General features: G+C 37.9%; 1 protein-coding gene across 3 annotated transcripts in view; it reads right to left on the reverse strand.

Annotated features, from left to right (window-relative positions):
- The window catches only part of astn2 (astrotactin 2), a 217,083-nt gene that overhangs the window by 103,686 nt on the left and 94,917 nt on the right, over positions 1 to 18,480 (reverse strand). For 2 of the 3 annotated variants that reach the window (XM_088435030.1, XM_088435027.1), the window contains exons 5-9: positions 16,089 to 16,196; positions 13,865 to 14,011; positions 8,149 to 8,316; positions 2,989 to 3,073; positions 1,846 to 1,920 (exon numbers count right to left, since the gene is read on the reverse strand). In XM_088435030.1, coding sequence (XP_088291156.1) covers positions 1,846 to 1,920; positions 2,989 to 3,073; positions 8,149 to 8,316; positions 13,865 to 14,011; positions 16,089 to 16,196 — 583 coding nt within the window. The remainder of the gene's footprint in view (positions 1 to 1,845; positions 1,921 to 2,988; positions 3,074 to 8,148; positions 8,317 to 13,864; positions 14,012 to 16,088; positions 16,197 to 18,480) is intronic. The other variant, XM_088435029.1, reaches the window with a different exon arrangement.

An 18,480-nucleotide genomic window follows, 5' to 3' on the forward strand; every position in this document is an offset into this window, starting at 1 on the left:
TTATATTCACATGAGAGCTAGCTTATGCGTGGGTAAGTAAAAATGAACAACTGTGACAATGTTGCAGGCACTCCATCTTCTAATTGGGGATATGGCTGCATTCTGTAATAATCAATCACATTCAAACTCATTTTAAAGGGGAGTGGGCACACACCTGCCACTATGTAACATGCCTTTGATTAACTCCTAATTAGGTTTTGTTTATGTTGTAAGCTTTGGTGCCATTTTTGTTATCTGATCTTACAGCTCAAGCCATGGACAAAAAAAAAAAAAAAAAAAAAAAGCTTCCACAGCTTCAGACGGATCTCATTTTCAAAGGTATTGGCCGGAAGAAGGACACAAAAGAATTTCAAAGGCATTAAATGTACCAAGGAACACAGTGAAGACTGTAATCATCAAATGGAGAAAATATGGCACAACACTGACCTTACCAAGAAATGGATGTCCCTCTGAAATTGATGAAAAGATTACAAGGAAACCGGTCAAGGAGGCTGTGAAGAGGCTGACAGCAACGTTAAAGTAGCCGCAGGATATTCTGGCAAGTACCGGCTGTATTTTTGTATGTGTGACAAAAATCCCCTGTTTTCTTCATAAATCTGAGCTATGAGGTAGGACGGTTAAGTTGGAGGGAAAAACAGTCTCAACTTTTAAACAGCAGTTAGCGTTAGCCTGAAATCTTCAAGGTTCTGCTCGAAAAGCATTTTTTATCTGCTAAATTAAAAACGTGCTTTAATCTGACTAATTCTGAACACAGTCACTTCTCCAGTTCAAAAAGAGTGAAGAGTGCGCACACTTGTGGCACAACATTATTCATTCAAGGTTAGAAGGTTTTGAACCACAAAGTGAATCGATAGAAATCTTCAGGCATCTGCTATTAGACAAAAAAAGTGTTATGTAAAACCTACTACAAGGGCTGGATTTCATTTTGGGTACGATACAACTTATTTTAAATCGTGGCCTGTGTCGAGTGACACTAATTTGACCTGCTAAATTTCCAGTTTTAAGAGTATGGGTACGCATGTGCAACCACGCCATTCATTCAAAGTTACAAGGGTTTTGAACGTTGCACGATGAACGAGTTTGTGTATGTGGCGCAAGGATAATATATTAGTTTTATATTTATAGCCTAGAATAGTGGCTCTCAAATTGGGGCATGTGAAGGCCCTTCAGGGGGTACTGGAGATGTTAAAAGGGTTTCTGCAGATAGCAAATTTAATTTGATGGTTTTAATGCGGGGACAGAACCCGCAAATCTTATTTTCGAGTTAAGAGAAAATGAACCGGAAAATGCAGCAACTTATTGCAAAACAGCATTACGGCGAGTCATTTGCAAAACGTTGCATGCTTTTATAATGAAGTTGCTAAATAGAATATGCCTAAAGAGGACACAACAAATCTAGTACCAATGTATTATACAGACATGGGTGGCAGTGTTTTGTCTTTTGTTTTTTTGTTTTTTTAATGGAAGAATGCTTTGAGTTGATTTGCAATCAGGTATACCTGGCTGAAGAAGTCTTAAATTATGTTAGTGGCATAAAACAGACAAATTAACTCAATTTTACATCGCCGCTGTATGAATGGAACTCTGGGTGGGAAGCCAAGCAAAAATGATAGTCCCAAAAAATTTGAATGGACCCATTCAGTACCAGCCCTGAGGCAGTTTCGCCAGAGCAGAGGGCCCATGGTGGAAGTAGGACTACATTGCATTATCGTGTCCAGCCAGCTGTGTCTGTTCCTCTGCAGGCATCTTTATGCTCCATCACCCTCACAAACACAAGCTCAAAAACAACATACTCACAAGATGGCCAACGGAGGTCATGCACTCGTGAGACGTTCCACAACTCACCTGAAGATTCTCTCCGGGGCTTGTTCGCCCGTAACCAAGTCGTAGCCTTTCTCAAGGTTAGCGTACGGCCAAGGCCTTTGTAGAAGGAGGAGAAGGGTCGATGTCACCAAACAACTTACAACAAAATTACTGGAGCAGATGGAACGTGCATTGTGGCGCCTACGTAAATAAAACAGACGCGTCAAAAGATGTGTTTCCATGTGGCTAAAACTACAATCTTTCAGCCGGCCTTTTGACAAAACGGATGATGGGAATTCGATCCGTGGTCGGATGTCGGGCAGAGGTGAATGGCAATGTGAAACTGCGTGGCCCATTTCACTTGCTTTTTTTTTTTTTTTTTTTAACTCATTTGCTGGGTTCACATATGCTTTCCTAGGTTAGATTTGAGAATATATTTTAAACTTTTCGAAGATAATACAAGATTTCCAAATATTTGAAATTGCTGCTTATACTTTTTCCCTATTGACAAACAGTATATAGAAGAATTTTTAGTTACATAAAAAAACACACTCGTTAAAGAATAAACAAAAAATCTAAATGAATCAATTTGGTTGACTACTCTTGCTTATTGAGAGAGCGAGAGAGAGAAAGAAAGTGAGATAGCAGGCTGGAGAGTCAGCTAAAGTGGGAGAGAAAGAGAAAGAAGGCAAGATGACAGTGTGAGAGAAAGAGCAGAGCAAGAAAGATAAAGTTTGAGCAATAAAGATAGAGAGAGAGAGAGAGAGAGAGAAGGGTGAGAGAAAGAAAGAAAGACAGAGAAAGATAGAGCTAGAGTGAGCGAGCCAGAGTGAGCGAGAGAGAGACAGAAACTGAGCAAGCAAGTCGGAGAGCGACAGAAAGAGTGCAAGAGAGAAAGAGAGAGAGTGAGAGAGAGCTAGAGTAAGACACACAGAGAGACAGAGAGACAAGAGACAGAAAGTGAGAGAGAGAGAGAGTTAGAGTGGGAGAGAAACAGAAAGAAAGCAAGCGAGAGAGAGTGAGAAAGAAAGAGTAGAGCAAGAGAGAGAGAGGAGAGAGAGAGAGAGAGAGAGAGAGAGAGAGAGAGAGAGAGAGAGAGAGAGAGAGAGAGAGAGAGAGAGAGCCAGCAAAAGCAACCTGTATGCAAGGTAATGAGTTGCATTTCCATGTGCAGGCGGTGCTTACCCTTCATTCTGACCCCAGTCGCTGCGAACACAGAGGTGTTTATGGACAAGATCCGGGGAATAGCCATCGTGACAGCTGCATTCTCCTGAGATGGGAAGAAGAAAAAAAAAAGAGGCAGAAGATATTTGTTTGTTGTCAGCAGTTGAATAAATTACCATTTAGAACAGTAGAATTTAATTTCCCAGCTTCAGTTTTCCACAACAGAAACAATTACAAGAGCTGAGTTGATGTAATTTACCATATTCGGGAGAAATTATTGATATTTGCAAACAATGGTGATCCTAAACAAAGAACAATTATCTGCAGTAGTATAATCTATGAATTAAATGTCTTAGCTTGTATCAATCCATAATGGATCCCTTGCAGTATGTGTGTATATATATATATATATATATATATATATATATATATATATATGTGTGTGTGTGTGTGTGTGTGTACTTCCTGTAAGGTTTATAATGCATTATTGTGCTGGCTGTTACTATGTTTGGCTATGTAGTGGGTGGAAGGGCAGGAGGAAGACATGAAAATGGAAGAGCAAGCACAATTGTCGGTCCAACAAATGGTGAATTTAAATTTAAAAAATGCCTTAACCGCATTTAATAGAGGTAAAGTGATGTGCATATGCAAGAATTTAACGTTTTTTAAAGATTATTTTAAAGTTTAACATACCGCATAAATGCGAAGCACCCAGCTGCGACTGCTTCCACAGCTAACCATAGCAACATTAAGCCATAGTAAAACTCAACATAATTAAATCTAATATTTTAAAATCTCTTAATGAGAACAAAGCTTGAAATGTCAGTAAAATATTTCAAACTTAAGGCCCTGTGGCCAAAGCTGGCCCACTGCATAATATTAAATGGCCCACGAAAGCAACTGAAACATTTCAACTTTGATATTGCTTGCTGAAATTAGCACAAAAAATGTCAAATGTTCAAAGCTAATTAATAATGTATAGATAGATAGATGGTTAGGGACTGTGGATTGTCCAGATCTGTTATCCGAGGTATTAGGTATCATTTCGGGTGAGCAAATATGTGCTTAGGATATTTTTTGTTTGTTTTTACGTTTCCGAATTAAAGTTAAAATAAAACTGCCATCACTGTTCTTTATATGTTTAGAATTTTATATTTTATATATTATATGAATTTATATGAATTTTATATGTTACAGAATTTTATTCTATGAAATGCTATAGAGAACATATGGCATTTTGTTTTACTTCACCATGGCTGTAAATAAAAAATGATACATAAGATTCATGATGCCTTTCAGAAGGATGGCATTTGTGGAGTCTTAGGTCAGATTTCGCGAAACCCTTGACTGTTCTCGAAATAAATGGCGATTGCCGCACGCGCTCGGCCCGCTTTTGGAGGCACAACGGTGGAAAAATGCGTAATGGCCACGCGGGCAACACCATTCACATTTTATCACCTGCTGTTTAATAATTTACTGGCTGAGTTTATAGGCTCGCCGCTCGCTTGAGGGGAGACGTGGCAGCCATATAGGATGCAGTTAAAGAGCGGCAACAAATATTCCGATTGCCCTTTGTCTGGTAAATGATGCCTTGCTGAAAAGCAACATAAGCCGCAATAAAGTTTGGAGAAGGCAGGATAATAGTTGCACCCAAGACAGCATTCCATCCGATGAATAAAAGCTGCCGGGTGCGAAGCGTCAGTCTTATTTTTATCATCTGGGGATGGAATGCTGCCGCTAGCTTGAAAAAAATGCCAATGCAGATTTGTGGGAGAAAATAACACAGGTTACTGAATAATTAGTCGATTGATTTAAAAGGATGATTAAAAAAAATGGATGGCAGGATGGATGGCAATAATGCACAATAAATAGCAGAATACTAAATTTATAGCATTCTGGGTTCGCAGAATGCATTAAATGGCACAATTAATAAAGTTATAAGGGCATTAATAATTACGTGTTCCTTCCTAGTACAGTAGTTGAATGGGTGTCGTAATTGTCACATATATGCTTAATTTATGTAGCACCAACAAACAGCAACTTGTGTAAAGATTTGCTTTGTTTTGCAGACTTTGTCAACAAATTCTCTTATATACTGTATATAAAGGTAAACAATTATTGTTGGCTGATGTTTGAATGGTCATAATCACCTAATTAAAGCAACATTACTATTAACTGGTATAGCACTATTTTTTTTTCTGGCTCTATATGAGAAAAGAAAATGACACGCTGCTGTTAGAGCAAATACATTAATAAAGAAATAAAACACTATAGAAGAGCAAACATTACCATTTTTAGTTCATTGTGACATGCTTTTGTCAAAATGCGTCCTCAAAAAACAAAAAAAAAAAACAAACTGCGCCATGTTTGAAGCCTGTTTTGCGGAGGCATGTCTGTCAGTGATTCACTTCGGAGCAAGTGAAGAGATGGAAATATCATTTCTAATTAGGAAAACAAAGGAAGCAAGGAGGTTCACGGGTCTTTTTACAAGGATACTTATGATGATCGATGCTGCAATATATTCTTCCTTAGTAGGGCGTTTAACTGTGCGACAGAATGAATTGGCCAATAATGGGGACAGCTCATCGTAATAAAATGATAACTGGAGTCATCACATTATTAAGTCGACATTGTCGGTGTAAAGCACATGGAGATCCGTATTTAATTGCTGGCGCCCGCTCTGGGATGATTGCATGTAATTGTATGTAGCAAGTGATGACTGTATGTAGTGAATAGGCATGCGGAATTTTCAGAATTGAGCGCTATTATGTGATTACATAACGAACCAAAGTTACATCTGTCAGAGGGCAAAACATTTACACTTACTAGGGTTGTTTCGTATCTCTATGTCTGTCCCCAGAGTTCAACATTTCGCCAGTTACTATTTTAAATACAAACCGACTTGAGAGTTAATTCGTTGAGGGAATTTCATGTCTGTTGAGGACCAAAACAGCCACGACGACACAGATAAACAAGCTCAAAGATTACATTGTGAAAGTCACTTATGCATTCTTTGATAGGACCTTGCTACCACGGATGTCGTTTAAGTTTAGCTTACCACATAAATGCAAAGCACCAAGTCCAACAGCCGCCGCAAACAATGCCAGCAGCAGATGCTGTAGCAGCCTCAGCTTGGCTCTTTGCTAAACTCCAGACCACCATGTGTTCAAGCAAATTTGCAACAAACATGAGTGTTGTCCCATTTTAATATTATTTTCTAATTATTTGGTGAAAAAACAGCATGGGCACATCTGATGGTCGAAACTAAAGTTTCCAGCACGTAGAACTAATTTCAAATGCAGCAGAAGATAAATGCTTAGAACTGCATCTATTAAAGAGAAATAAATGACTGAAGCCACTGTTTTGTTACATATCAATCTTTTCATCTGCCACGATAGTGCGATGAGTACACATTTTTGGGCCAGAATAAAAAGCGATTAAATAGATCACTTCTTTACAGATCTTAATCCCTTATTTTTCATCTTTTGACAACACTATGTTGCCATGTGCTCCATGACTTGGTTTCGCCCAGCCTCTCATTTTAAGCTATGCTAACTCCACAGAATTTCCACAGGGATTCCCAACGCAAAACGATCGTTCATTTACACCACAGTCTTCACAGTATCCTTTAAACAAGTATCACTGACAAAATAAAGTCAAAGTCCAGTCCCTATGGAACCTAATTTCAACACGCATCGTTAGCTTATCTACCATTTAACATTTCCACCATCTGTTTGGCTCAGATCGAGAGTTACCCACGTCTCCGGAAACGGGCGGGTGTGCGTTTATCATTGTTTTGCTCTGATTGTGCGAAATGCTACAATGCGGTGCTGGCAGAGGACACTGATTGAAATAGAACACTCTTGTGAAGAGCACCTTTAATTTTCGCTAGTGGACAGATTAGGTCGTTCCCCCAAGGAGACGCAGCATACTTGAGGGCAATCACTCATCAAATAATCTTGCCGCCGAAAAAGGACAGATGAAAGGGGAAGTAAATTGGGAGAGACAAGGAGAGCGGGTGAGACAAGAAGCATTAATACAAGGAGAAACTCTGAATGTACCAAGCCTTGATAGAGTAAACAACTTCTAAATTGAATTAGAGTGATTACGGTGCTGGCTATGTATAAATACAAAAGATGAGCGCAATCCACAAACTCAATCGTTGGAATCTTGATGCATAAGGATGGAGGTGAATATCTGTTGCTCTAATCCATTATGCATCAGCCTTCAACATGTCCTTGACCACAGCGACATTATTTCACATACATTACAGATGTAATCCATTCTAATGAGCTTATTCTTGATGTAGTGGGGCCGAGACACCGGCAGGAGTTACGCTGCTCAAGCGACAACATGACACTTTGCACTCAAAGCTTTGCTTAAAGTCCTTTTAATGTCAGCGCAAATATGCTCAGAAATGTTTGACTTGCAAAAGTGTGTGATCAGGAACCGGGGACTTTTTTTTTTTTTAACCCAAGTGTGGAGGTTTTTTTTTTTCTCCATACCCTTTAAACCGTGTACCTTTTCATATGCCGATGCCTTAATAACCTTAACATTGGATTTTTTAGTCACACATTAACCTTTATTTCTTTCTATTTCTTTGTTTCCTATTTTTTTTCCCAAATCCAAAACCATTGCACCATTTTTATACTCTAAGGGTCGGCGTTGGGAGGTCTGAAATCGCTGTGAATCAGAATTCGTCGCGGGGCGTGGGAAATGGTTTTGGGGCCAATTCAGCGTGTTGAATCGGGCCGGGGCTGTTTAAATAGGTAATCAGAGAACAAGACAAGAACCGGAAGTAATAAACGGCTAAAAAAAAAAAAAAAAGAAGTGGGACGAAAACCGAAACCATTATAATGCACACCTACATCAAGAACGCCATCATTTCTTCTCTCTTTTTTTTTCTCCACATAACAACTTCGGTGTTTGATGTAATGGCTACCTGAGCAGAACATCGCGGGGAGTGAAAATGAAAAGCGGACTGTTTATTTGCGTGTAAATACTGCCATATTCGTAAAATACGTTTATGCGGGTAACAGCTTAGTCTAAAACAGCAAAAAATAAGTGCATCAAAGTGCCTGAAACTTACAAAAAATGATGACAATACTTATTTTATTGCCCCACTGTTTGAGAAGCACTTCACCAAAGCAAGTATTCCAAATCACGTTTGCCTTGACTAACCTGTGTCCTGGTCACAAATCTGTTCACAGGGGTCCGTAGTCCTCTGTCCACAGTAGTCTTGGACCCACTGCGTCGACGAATTGGTCTGATAGTACAGGATGAGCTTGGCCGGGTTGAGCCAGTTGGAAACATCCAGGAAACTGCCCATACCCACGACGAAACTACTTCCTGTGTAAGAAAGTCGTAAAAAGTTAGACAATTCATTGATTGCAATCTCCACGAGTTGTTTAACTCACGATCTCCCTTTATTTTCAAGGCGCATTGAAACTCCCTCATGTCCAGACCGTATTCAGATGAGAGCCCTATAATGTGTGTATTTATGAGACCTCCTTGATAATAGCAATAGAGAGACCGTGCTCATTGGCACGGCGTTACCTTTCTTTCTTATTGCTCCCGGGCCAATCATTAAACTCTGATCACTGAACAAGATTATCCTTAATTGATGCCAACGACTTTTACTTTCAATGAGGGCGCTGAGGGGGATCGTGCCGAACATAAAGATTCTTTTACAGCGACGTATCGCTGTCAGTCGGCGGCGGTGAAGGAAGGAGGGCTGGCAGAGGCATTCGAGAGGGAGTGCACATTGCTGTGTAAAGGTCAATTTAAAACCTATTCTAGCACCCCAGTTGGACTCAAAGGTAGCGATCCCATTAGCATTCTCTTTCAACATGGAAGGATGAATACAGAGGCACTAAAACAGTCACTTGAATTGAAATGTTTAAAAAAAAAATGCACGAAAAGTTCCGGGCTTGTGTTTTTATCTGCTAAACACATTTCGACATAACATTAACAGGCTTGCTGTGTTGCCTTCACTTTTGCTTGTAGCAATTATTCCGACGTGGGTGAACACTCGCTGTGTACCGCTGAAAAAAGTAAACAAAACTATGAAGGGAATATTTTGCCATGTAAATACCACCTGTCAAATAGAATATTATATAACTAAAATGATACTTGAGCTTGGACTGATAATAAAAGTGCAGTACAATGGTTTGTATTGAAATCGCAACACAGGGCTCCAACCTGCAACTGGCATTTTGCACCTAAAATTTGAGACGGTACAAACATAATTTTCATCTTTGGCAGCTGTGCCAGACAATTTTTATTTTTATTTATCGTCATCCCCCAGAGATAAGACACACCTGTATTTAGGACACACCCTTAAATCTGGGGTAAAATTCTGGTTTAATCTATGTTACGCACCTTCACTTTAGCAAGAATGTAAAAATCCTAAAACTTTCATATTTTCTTGTGTTCATATCCGTAAATTATATATTTTGTGCACGTTAAATGTAAACACATATTTATTAAAAACTTTTGCAAAATGTTCTCAAAACAATATGTATCCAGATTTTAACTAATTAATTCACAATGTGAAGTAAGATTTTTTGACTTTGTCATTCAATCTGAAAACTACGAAGTCCAACAGGGAACATCACGGTAATGTTTACGATTGCACTAAATACGTTTGCAATAAAGCATATTATAAAACAATACTATTTGCATTTTCTTAAAAAGTTTTACAATATAACGCAATAGCATTGCATGAAATTGCAAAAAAAATTGCTTTACATTTTTCTCAAACGAGCTATGAGTTCAAAAATAAAAAAAACAAATCAGATTTCAAATTTGGATTTTCGACGTATTGTTTATAAATACAAAAAAAAAAAGCAAAATAGGAAATTTCACCGTGGTCTGATTTTATTTGCCTGTACCCAAATAATGTTTTGATATTGGCAGCCTGATGAGAAAACAGTCTTTTTTTTGGTAAAAAAAAAAACAAAAAAAAAAAACTATGAATTCAATGCCAAAAAAAATGTATTGCCAAAATTAGTATCACATTCCAGTTCATCAAAATTTACACATATTAACAATAGATGACTTGGTTTTGCACAGTTTTTTTGGCAAATATGCTGCACCCCCCAGAAGTATCAGGGTAGTAGAAATTCTAATTAACATAATATTGTTAAAAAAAAAAAACAACTAACAAATAATGATTGAGGCATTTGTAGACCTTTTTTTGTGGTTGTGTGCATGTGATTGATTATTTTCATATGCATTGACTGTGTTTTCGTAATAATTTTTTGTTGCACTTTTTGCTGTAATGTTTTTTTTTTTTTTTAATGAAAAAGATCATTCATATTATACCTCTACTTTCAGCATGCATGTGGGCTAGCCTGAAGGAACATCGTTTTGTGAAATAGTGTAGCCATAAAGGCTAGTTGTAGTAGTAATGGCTGTTGATGTAAAAAGGCAACGGTTCGGGTAACAAAACTGACATTTGTTGTGAATTTACTGAGTGCTGTATCACATAACATTTACGTAGTGGCCATTGAGCGAGCCACTTTTCCAGGAGGAATAAAGAAAATTAATTGCCCAGTCGACAGAGACTTAAGCTAAGGCCGGCAACGCCGTTTTCAAAAAGGCAACTGAACCAAACAAGGTACAGTGACAGCTATCGAAAATGATGTTGACTTTTTCTGGAATAAATGCGAAAAAAAGGCTTCACATTTTCTACTACGGAAAAAGGTGAGAAATGTTATTATTTCAGTTCCTAAATGTTATTTTTCACATGCAGACTGAGTTGTCACATATTGTCATTGTCACAGATTTTTATTATGTTCACGTGTACAACAATAAAAGATACGGTCAAAAGGTATGGTTGTTACTTTTTGATAGACATCTGTAATTTATGCCTACCAGACATAAAAACAACAAGGTTTCCGAAGAGGCAATAATGAGATATGCTTTTGATTTGAAATAGCATCCATCTATTTTCTATAGCCGTCGCAGTAGCCCTTACGAATAGCATTTAGAACAAAAACGCTCATTCCCCTCACTTTTTTTTTTCCACTTTCACACCGTGTCTTTTTTGTTCTTTTGTTGTCATTCTCCAGCCTGCGATGCCGTCGCGGTCCATTAGTCACTCCTGTCGAGGTTTGTTGTTTATACCGATACACATCCTTATCACTTGTCTCCTAGCTACCTTCCATCACTCATTATTTCCCCGCTATAAAGAATCTCCTGAAGGTGGCTCAGATGTTTGGTAGCTGCGGAGCTGTGGTCTATCGCCCCACACTCCACCCCCTGCCAAATAAACAAGCACGCATTCCACCAGAATCTTCATTGGGATTTGGTGAGTTTGTTTTGTTTTGCCTTTTTTTTTGGTTTGTTAACTTGTCTGCCTGTCCGTTCCCTCACCCGCTGACATCCGAAAGCCTTTCAAAGAGCTGCGTTGCTCGGCTTCAGCTGCATACTAAAGCTGTGCGAGGAAAGAGCCACAATACAAATCGAAAAATCATGTTCAGGGCAACTTCGGATTTCCTTTTTTTTGTATGTGTGTATTCATTCTTTTATTCAGAGGTGGGAAGGCAGTCTGTACTGACAAACTGTCCAACGAGTAGCTGAGGTTGCAAGTGAAAAGCCTTAATACAGTGGACCCCCGTGTTACAATGTCCCTTACTTACGTTATTTCAATGTTGTGACGTGGAATGCGTGAAGTTTTTTCATCCCCTCTTTATGATATTTTACCGGTTTTGTAACTGTCATGACCCTAGGGGCTTGGCTGTATTTTTGTTGTTTCATCTCCATCTGCAGGGGTTTTTAGGTTAATACACCTATTTTCGCATCACTACAATTCTGCTCATCTCCTCACAGAGATGCTGGTCTGCTATTGGTCGGCCTCACTTGTTTCAAAATGGTGGAACGGTAACGCTTAGGTCGATTGTAAGTGGCTACAAAACCTTATTTATAGTGCATTTTACTGTTTAATAGAAATAAAAATAGCTGGATATGGCTGGGAAGTCAATGTATGCACTGTGTTGCAGAGTCATGGTTTCTTGAATTTAACTGCATACTGGATAAAATCTTGTTCAGCAACCTTTAACATTTAAAAAGCCATTTGACCCGGTTTCCACACAAAAGACAACAAAGGGAGCTGAAAAAACATCTGAAATGAAGATGTAGATAGATAGATAGATAGATAGATAGATAGATAGATATAGAAAGATAGATAGATAGATAGATAGATAGATAGGATAGATAGATAGATAGAGATAGATAGATAGGATAGATAGATAGATAGAGATAGATAGATAGGATAGATAGATAGGATAGATAGATAGAGATAGATAGATTAGGATAGATAGATAGATAGATAGATAGATAGATAGATAGATAGATAGATAGATAGATAGATAGATAGATAGATAGATAGATAGATAGATAGATAGATAGATAGAGCTAATGATTGCATGGATGGATGGACGGATAGACGGATAGACAGCTAGACAGATAGATAGATAAGGCTAGATGGATGGACGGACGGACGGACGGACACAGACAGACAGACAGACAGACAGACAGACAGACAGACAGACAGACAGACAGACAGACAGACAGACAGATAGATAGATAGATAGATAGATAGATAGATAGATAGATAGATAGATAGATAGATAGATAGATAGATAGATAGATAGATAGATAGATAGATAGATAGATAGATAGATAGATAGATGGATAAAGTTTATTTGGTCTTAAGCTTGTCTACATCAAGTGCATGGTTGAGTTTACATGAAGACTGTAAAGTTTAATTTTGCCTTTTGTTTAACGCCAAGCAGCACTATTTACTAGTACTTTTTTCAGAGGATTAATTATTTTTCTGTTTTAGTAGGCTGATGGAGGTTTATTTATTCTTTATTTCTTTGGGGGGGTGAAGATGACGGAGTGAGTGACAGATTGACAACCAACAATTACCAAGTTGGGCTTGAAATAATGGCGGGCAGACAGAGAGGGGGTGGGGCACTGAAGAATGACAGCACGAAAAAAAAAAGCTAACCCGCTGCTTTTATTAATTAATTTATTCATTGATTTTTTTTAGATTAAATTTTACAACTATTATTTTTATTACTACTACTATCTAATTCATAGTGCATATTGATGCTCTCATATGTAGTGGGCTTTGCCTGAGAATTTGACAATTAACATAACATTTTTTGACAGCTAAATGCTAACGCTTAGCAGTTTAATCAACGGCACTATGCAGGGTATCTGTGCAATAAAAAGGAAAATCCAAAAAACAAATTGGGTTGAAAATGTTACTTTTGTTTCTGGCGGTAAAAATACATCCGATTTCCAAAAAGGGCCCTGAGCCATTGGTTTGTTATTATTTTTTGTCTTTTTTGTCTAGTGTTGGCACTGACACTGAATGACACTTGAAAAGATAGAAGAGAATTGCGACATCCTATTTTTAAACAGAAGGCAGCTGTAGTTCATAAACACATTTTCATACTTGAAAGACAGTGTGTATGTGTGTATATACATATATATATATATATATATATATATATATATATATATATATATATATATATATCTGGCCTCCAAGCATTGCGTGTGCATGTTCTTCCTGAGCCTGCGTAGTGTATTGGTCATAATAAATTGGCCCTAGGTGTGATTGAATGTGAGACTGGTTGTTCGTCTCTGTGTGCCTCCAAAAATGTACCTAGTATGATGATTGACTGATTGTTTGACATGAATGGCAATATGTCGAGCTACAGATTAACTGTACATTATATGAACAAAGACATTTGAAGAAAAAAAAAGACTGTTCAAGGAAAACCAGTGGTTTGGACTCACTGCATAGTGTGTGCATCCACTGGGTGTTTTTATTCCTAATTTTCTTGTCCACCAAATCTAATGAGTGTGTTGTACTTACCATCTGCGACAAAGTGCTCCGGCACATGGAGCGTGACCTTGACAGTGAGTGGGCAAGAATCTTGCGTGGCGAAGACAATGGCGACGACGCAGGTGCTGATGGTAATCAGCGTCAGGGTGACCTTGTTTAGAGGGCTGTGTGGGTGGCCTGGAAGTAAACAAAGAGAAACAAGGTTAAATAGGTAGGTAGTGCTCATTTTGCATCGATCCACAGCTTCAACAGAAGTGGAATCATGCCACATCAACACTGAAACAAAGGTTTCAATACCAACAATGAAACCCGAAATCATCAGGAGTTCACAGCATTGGAGCAGAGAGAGAGAAAAAAAATACAAATCCTGATACAGGAAACAAGCAAGCTTAAGAATGACTTCATCAAAATTCACAATATTCAAAAGGTTGCAGATATCTTGACGCATTTCAAGTCCTCAACTCTACTGAACTATGAATGGTAGTAAACATGAAATTGGTATTATTTTAAAGCCAAATTCATTTTATTTTTGTCAGTCCCAGTAATGGCATTTAATCAACCAGAAATTGCGTTTTGCGTCCTTGAGTGTATTTGAATGTGTGCCGTGTGAACAAACGTTTTCCCGCTGAACATTTTTTAACATACCATGTATAACCTGAAATTAAATGTTTTCAGAATGTCAGGCGTGTTGCTGTATGCTTGATAGATTTTGAGATATTCAATGTCAGACTTTTACCCTGCATATCTAAGGTGTCGGTGATGGATTTTTGTGTAGTAAACATCAATGACATCAGTGTTACTTGAATACAAATTCTATAAATGATTAGAGTAAGAAAGGTTAAAACTTTAAACTGATCAGCAAATATCAGCCATTTTTTGGGACACTATATTTTTGAGGGACCATAATTGTTGTTTTTTTTTTAAACATTCGCCACTCATATGATATTATCCTTCTCAAATCGTTGGGGCATGCCCCCTTGAGGTGATGCGAGGCCATGCAGATGAGCCCAGGGAAAAAGGCTATGCTTTTGCCGTGAGGAATCTGTATAAACTATTTTATTTTGTTAATATTAAAAATGATATAGTTTTAGGTGTATTTATAAAGATATTTTAGATAAGCATATTATTTATAGTCTGTAGGGTGAGTGAGGGGATGCGAACAATTTTTTTCTTCTTCTTCTCTGGGGGGGGGGGGGGGGGGGGGGGGGGGGGGGGTTTGAAAGCCATAATTGAGATGCACTGCTTTTGGAATATATATATTATATATATATATATATATATATATATATATATATATATATATATACACACACACATACACACATAAATGTTCTTGGGACTATAAAATGCCCAAATTTGCAATCAGTTTTCATCCCCTGCCAAGAGCAAGACATTACTGTATTCCAGTGTGTATAAAGGTGTCATTGTTAGGTGAATTTTGATGATATTCGAGTTACAAAGACACATTGCAACTGAAACCTGATGAAGATCAAAATCCAATCTGTCTTCTGACATGATGCATATCTAGGTTAATAGCTTGGTGCAAAAAATAAAACAAATGCAATTGGGTCACTTTGCCTTCCGATGTGATTTATGGTTTTATTCCCAATGACAACCTTCCAAATTGGTTATTTTAGTTGCCCTTTGGCTCAGTCACGTCTCCCATTTCGCAAAGTGGGTTTACGGGCAATGGAATTACCAACCCTACCTCACACGCTGGGTGTTTTTCAGCGTGTATAATAAAACAAAACAGCAAAAAATAGAGGATTATTGGGTTGAGTGGTTTTGAAGTTTTACAAATACATCTTACGCTCCTTCTAAAGCATGGCAGAAGTTTGAAAATAGTGCAATACATCTGAAGGTCAGAAACAAGGGAGGCAGAGCGAGGACAATGAATTACCCTTATTGAATCACGTGTCTATCACAGTCACAATTCGGAGAAGGGGTAGAAAGTGTTCAGTCTGCAGGGAAAGTGCTGGGCCAGCTAATCCCTTTGGGGTGTGGGTGGTGTCACCGGCCTCGCGAATGGGGTCTCTCAATTACTATAAAAGCCTACTGAGTAGACAAAAGCATGTGCACTCACGCTAGCAAACATTTGCTATATGGCCACCAACCCCACGCACTTCAGTGTTTGTATACGGGTGCAGCGACAGCGAATGTGTGTTCGGGCTTAAGAGCTTGACGTGTGTTTATCTTTAAATTCCTTTCGCATCTTTTCCATTTGACGGCGAGCGCGAGGCGGCTCGCTTCTCACCTTTGCTACGTCGTCGTCCTCTGTGTTGCTCGGTGTAAAACTTCATCTGGTTGTCGTCCTCGGGCTCTGACCCTGATTCTCCTTGAGGACCAAACATGCCTGCGGCTGCTTGAGAAGATAAGATGAAGATTGGGGTGGGGAGTGGGTAGGAGGGAATCCAATGAGGATCAATCATTTGATGGCAAGTGATGTAGTAGTTATGGAAAGTCATTAATTTATATACATCGGAAAGACATTTAACAATTTAGTACGTTTGTCGATACGGGACAAAGCGGCATGCGATTCATCCAAAGATTTTCTTGGACATAATGATCTGAGTAATTGCAAAAAAAATATCATTTGGGCCCGACCAATTATTTGGCCAGCCGATTAAATCGGCCTATTATGGCCCTTCAAATATTGGTTGAAAATAATGATTTTAACCTTTTACATGTGAGTACTCTAAGCATTTTTAGTAGTTGTATACAAATTACACTAGTCATTATTTAATACACATAAATCAATGTCAAAACATTTTATTCTTAAATACATATCATGAAATGTTGCTGCTCAATCTGCAGACCTGTCATTCAAAACGAAACGAATCCTCATTTTTGAACGCAGTGATTATGTGACCAATTCAAGGACCTGGGTGTCAATATTTTGCACACAACCTAAAATCACAGCTTCATTAAAAAGAAAAACAGTGCAACATAATTTAAGCATAAGTGTGTGTCCCATATATAAATATGACTCCCATTCAACTTCATTAATTGTACCATGAAATGCATTTTGTGAACCCAAAAGGATTTTTTTCTTCTATTTATTTTTTGTTTTATTATTTACAAAGCATTGATACCAGGCTGGGTCCTGAAAATCTACACACAAATGACATATTAAAATGCAATGGTCAAGACTGAGGAATTATGAGGTAAATACTAATTTTTCTATCCTGTATTATAATATTGCAACAAAGGTTTGTTAAGGTAGTTCACTTCTTTAACCATATTCACCAATAAAAAACAAACAAATAAAATACGTCTGTAGTTAATGAGTAAATGATTTTCATGTTGAGTTAATACCTTTAAAAACACATTCAACTGTGCACAATGTTTGGGGAATGCTCCACCTTTGATCATGTGACATTCACAGGATGAGTCATGATGTCATTTTCAGTTGACACCTGGAAAAATGTGTCTTTGAAGGTATTAATTATACATGAAAAAAATATTTATCAAATTCAGTTCAAAGTTCTGTTTTACTGCTGAAAATAAGAGGACTATCTTGCACACATTCACATCATTGAACTTAATATGCATGTTGTTGCAATGTGAGGAAGGAATAGAATATCCAGAGAAAACATGCAAGCACAAGACAGGTGAACTTTCCAAAATAAACACACAGGAAGGCTCGAGCTGAGATTGAAAACCCAAACCTTCACCACTGACAACTCCCCCACTTTGCCCCTCCCCCTGTGTAATTTTACCAATAAACGTTTAATTATGATGTGCTATCTCTTAAAGCAAGAGCAGCATCGTGGATTTCATTATTATGGGAATCAGGAGCAATTTAGTCAGTTCCATTTAGTTTGCAGAGGCTGAATGATTGCCATTGGAAAAAAAAAAAAAACACTCAATATCCAATGAACTGATTAAAAGCGTCAACGTTTCTTCCATTTCCCTCAAATTTTGTAGCGTTAGAATGACTGTTCTTAGGCCGCTATCTCGATCATATTACTCCAAGTAAGCTGGATTGAATATGAATAGTCTCTGAATTTCCTAGTGTACCCATAAATTGTTTATCAGTGATCAAAACTGTAAATAGAACCTGTATTCTGCACTACACATAGCTACTAACGCCTGCCAGTTCAAATGTTAAAAAAGACTCCACGAATTGTGAGTACACTCAATAAACGAACCTTTCTCGGGGTTACAAATACAAGCAATGATGATGAAACGAACAAGGGAGAAAATAAAACCTTGAGAAAGAGCCATCGTGAATTAGCAAGGGGAAGCAATTTCCCCAGTGCATTAGCAGCTCACCGAACATCAAAATCAATTTCAGGTTTATTAACAACACAGTCACAACTCCCTTTGCAGTTTCCGTTTGTTATCATAAAATAGTCAAATATAACATTCCCTTTATTACTCACCCTTTAGGTGTGTAAGTGGTTTTCTGTAGTGCTCAATAAGTTTCATTCCCCAAGCACTATTATCAGTCAGGAAAAAGGACACTTTTTGGAATTAAGCAAATTACGTATAGACCTGGATAATGTATACATTACTTGCTGTTGTATATTCGGAGTCTGATATTTCAAAAGTGCTACACTAGAACAAGTGCATACCTCCAATAAGATAAAATAATAGACACGTTAATGAATAGATATTGCATTAATTTTGTAATAGTACATACA

Source organism: Hippichthys cyanospilos, chromosome 15 (genome assembly GCF_059441005.1).
Source record: "Hippichthys cyanospilos isolate Australia breed blue-spotted pipefish chromosome 15, RoL_Hcya_1.0, whole genome shotgun sequence".
NCBI lineage: Eukaryota > Metazoa > Chordata > Actinopteri > Syngnathiformes > Syngnathidae > Hippichthys > Hippichthys cyanospilos.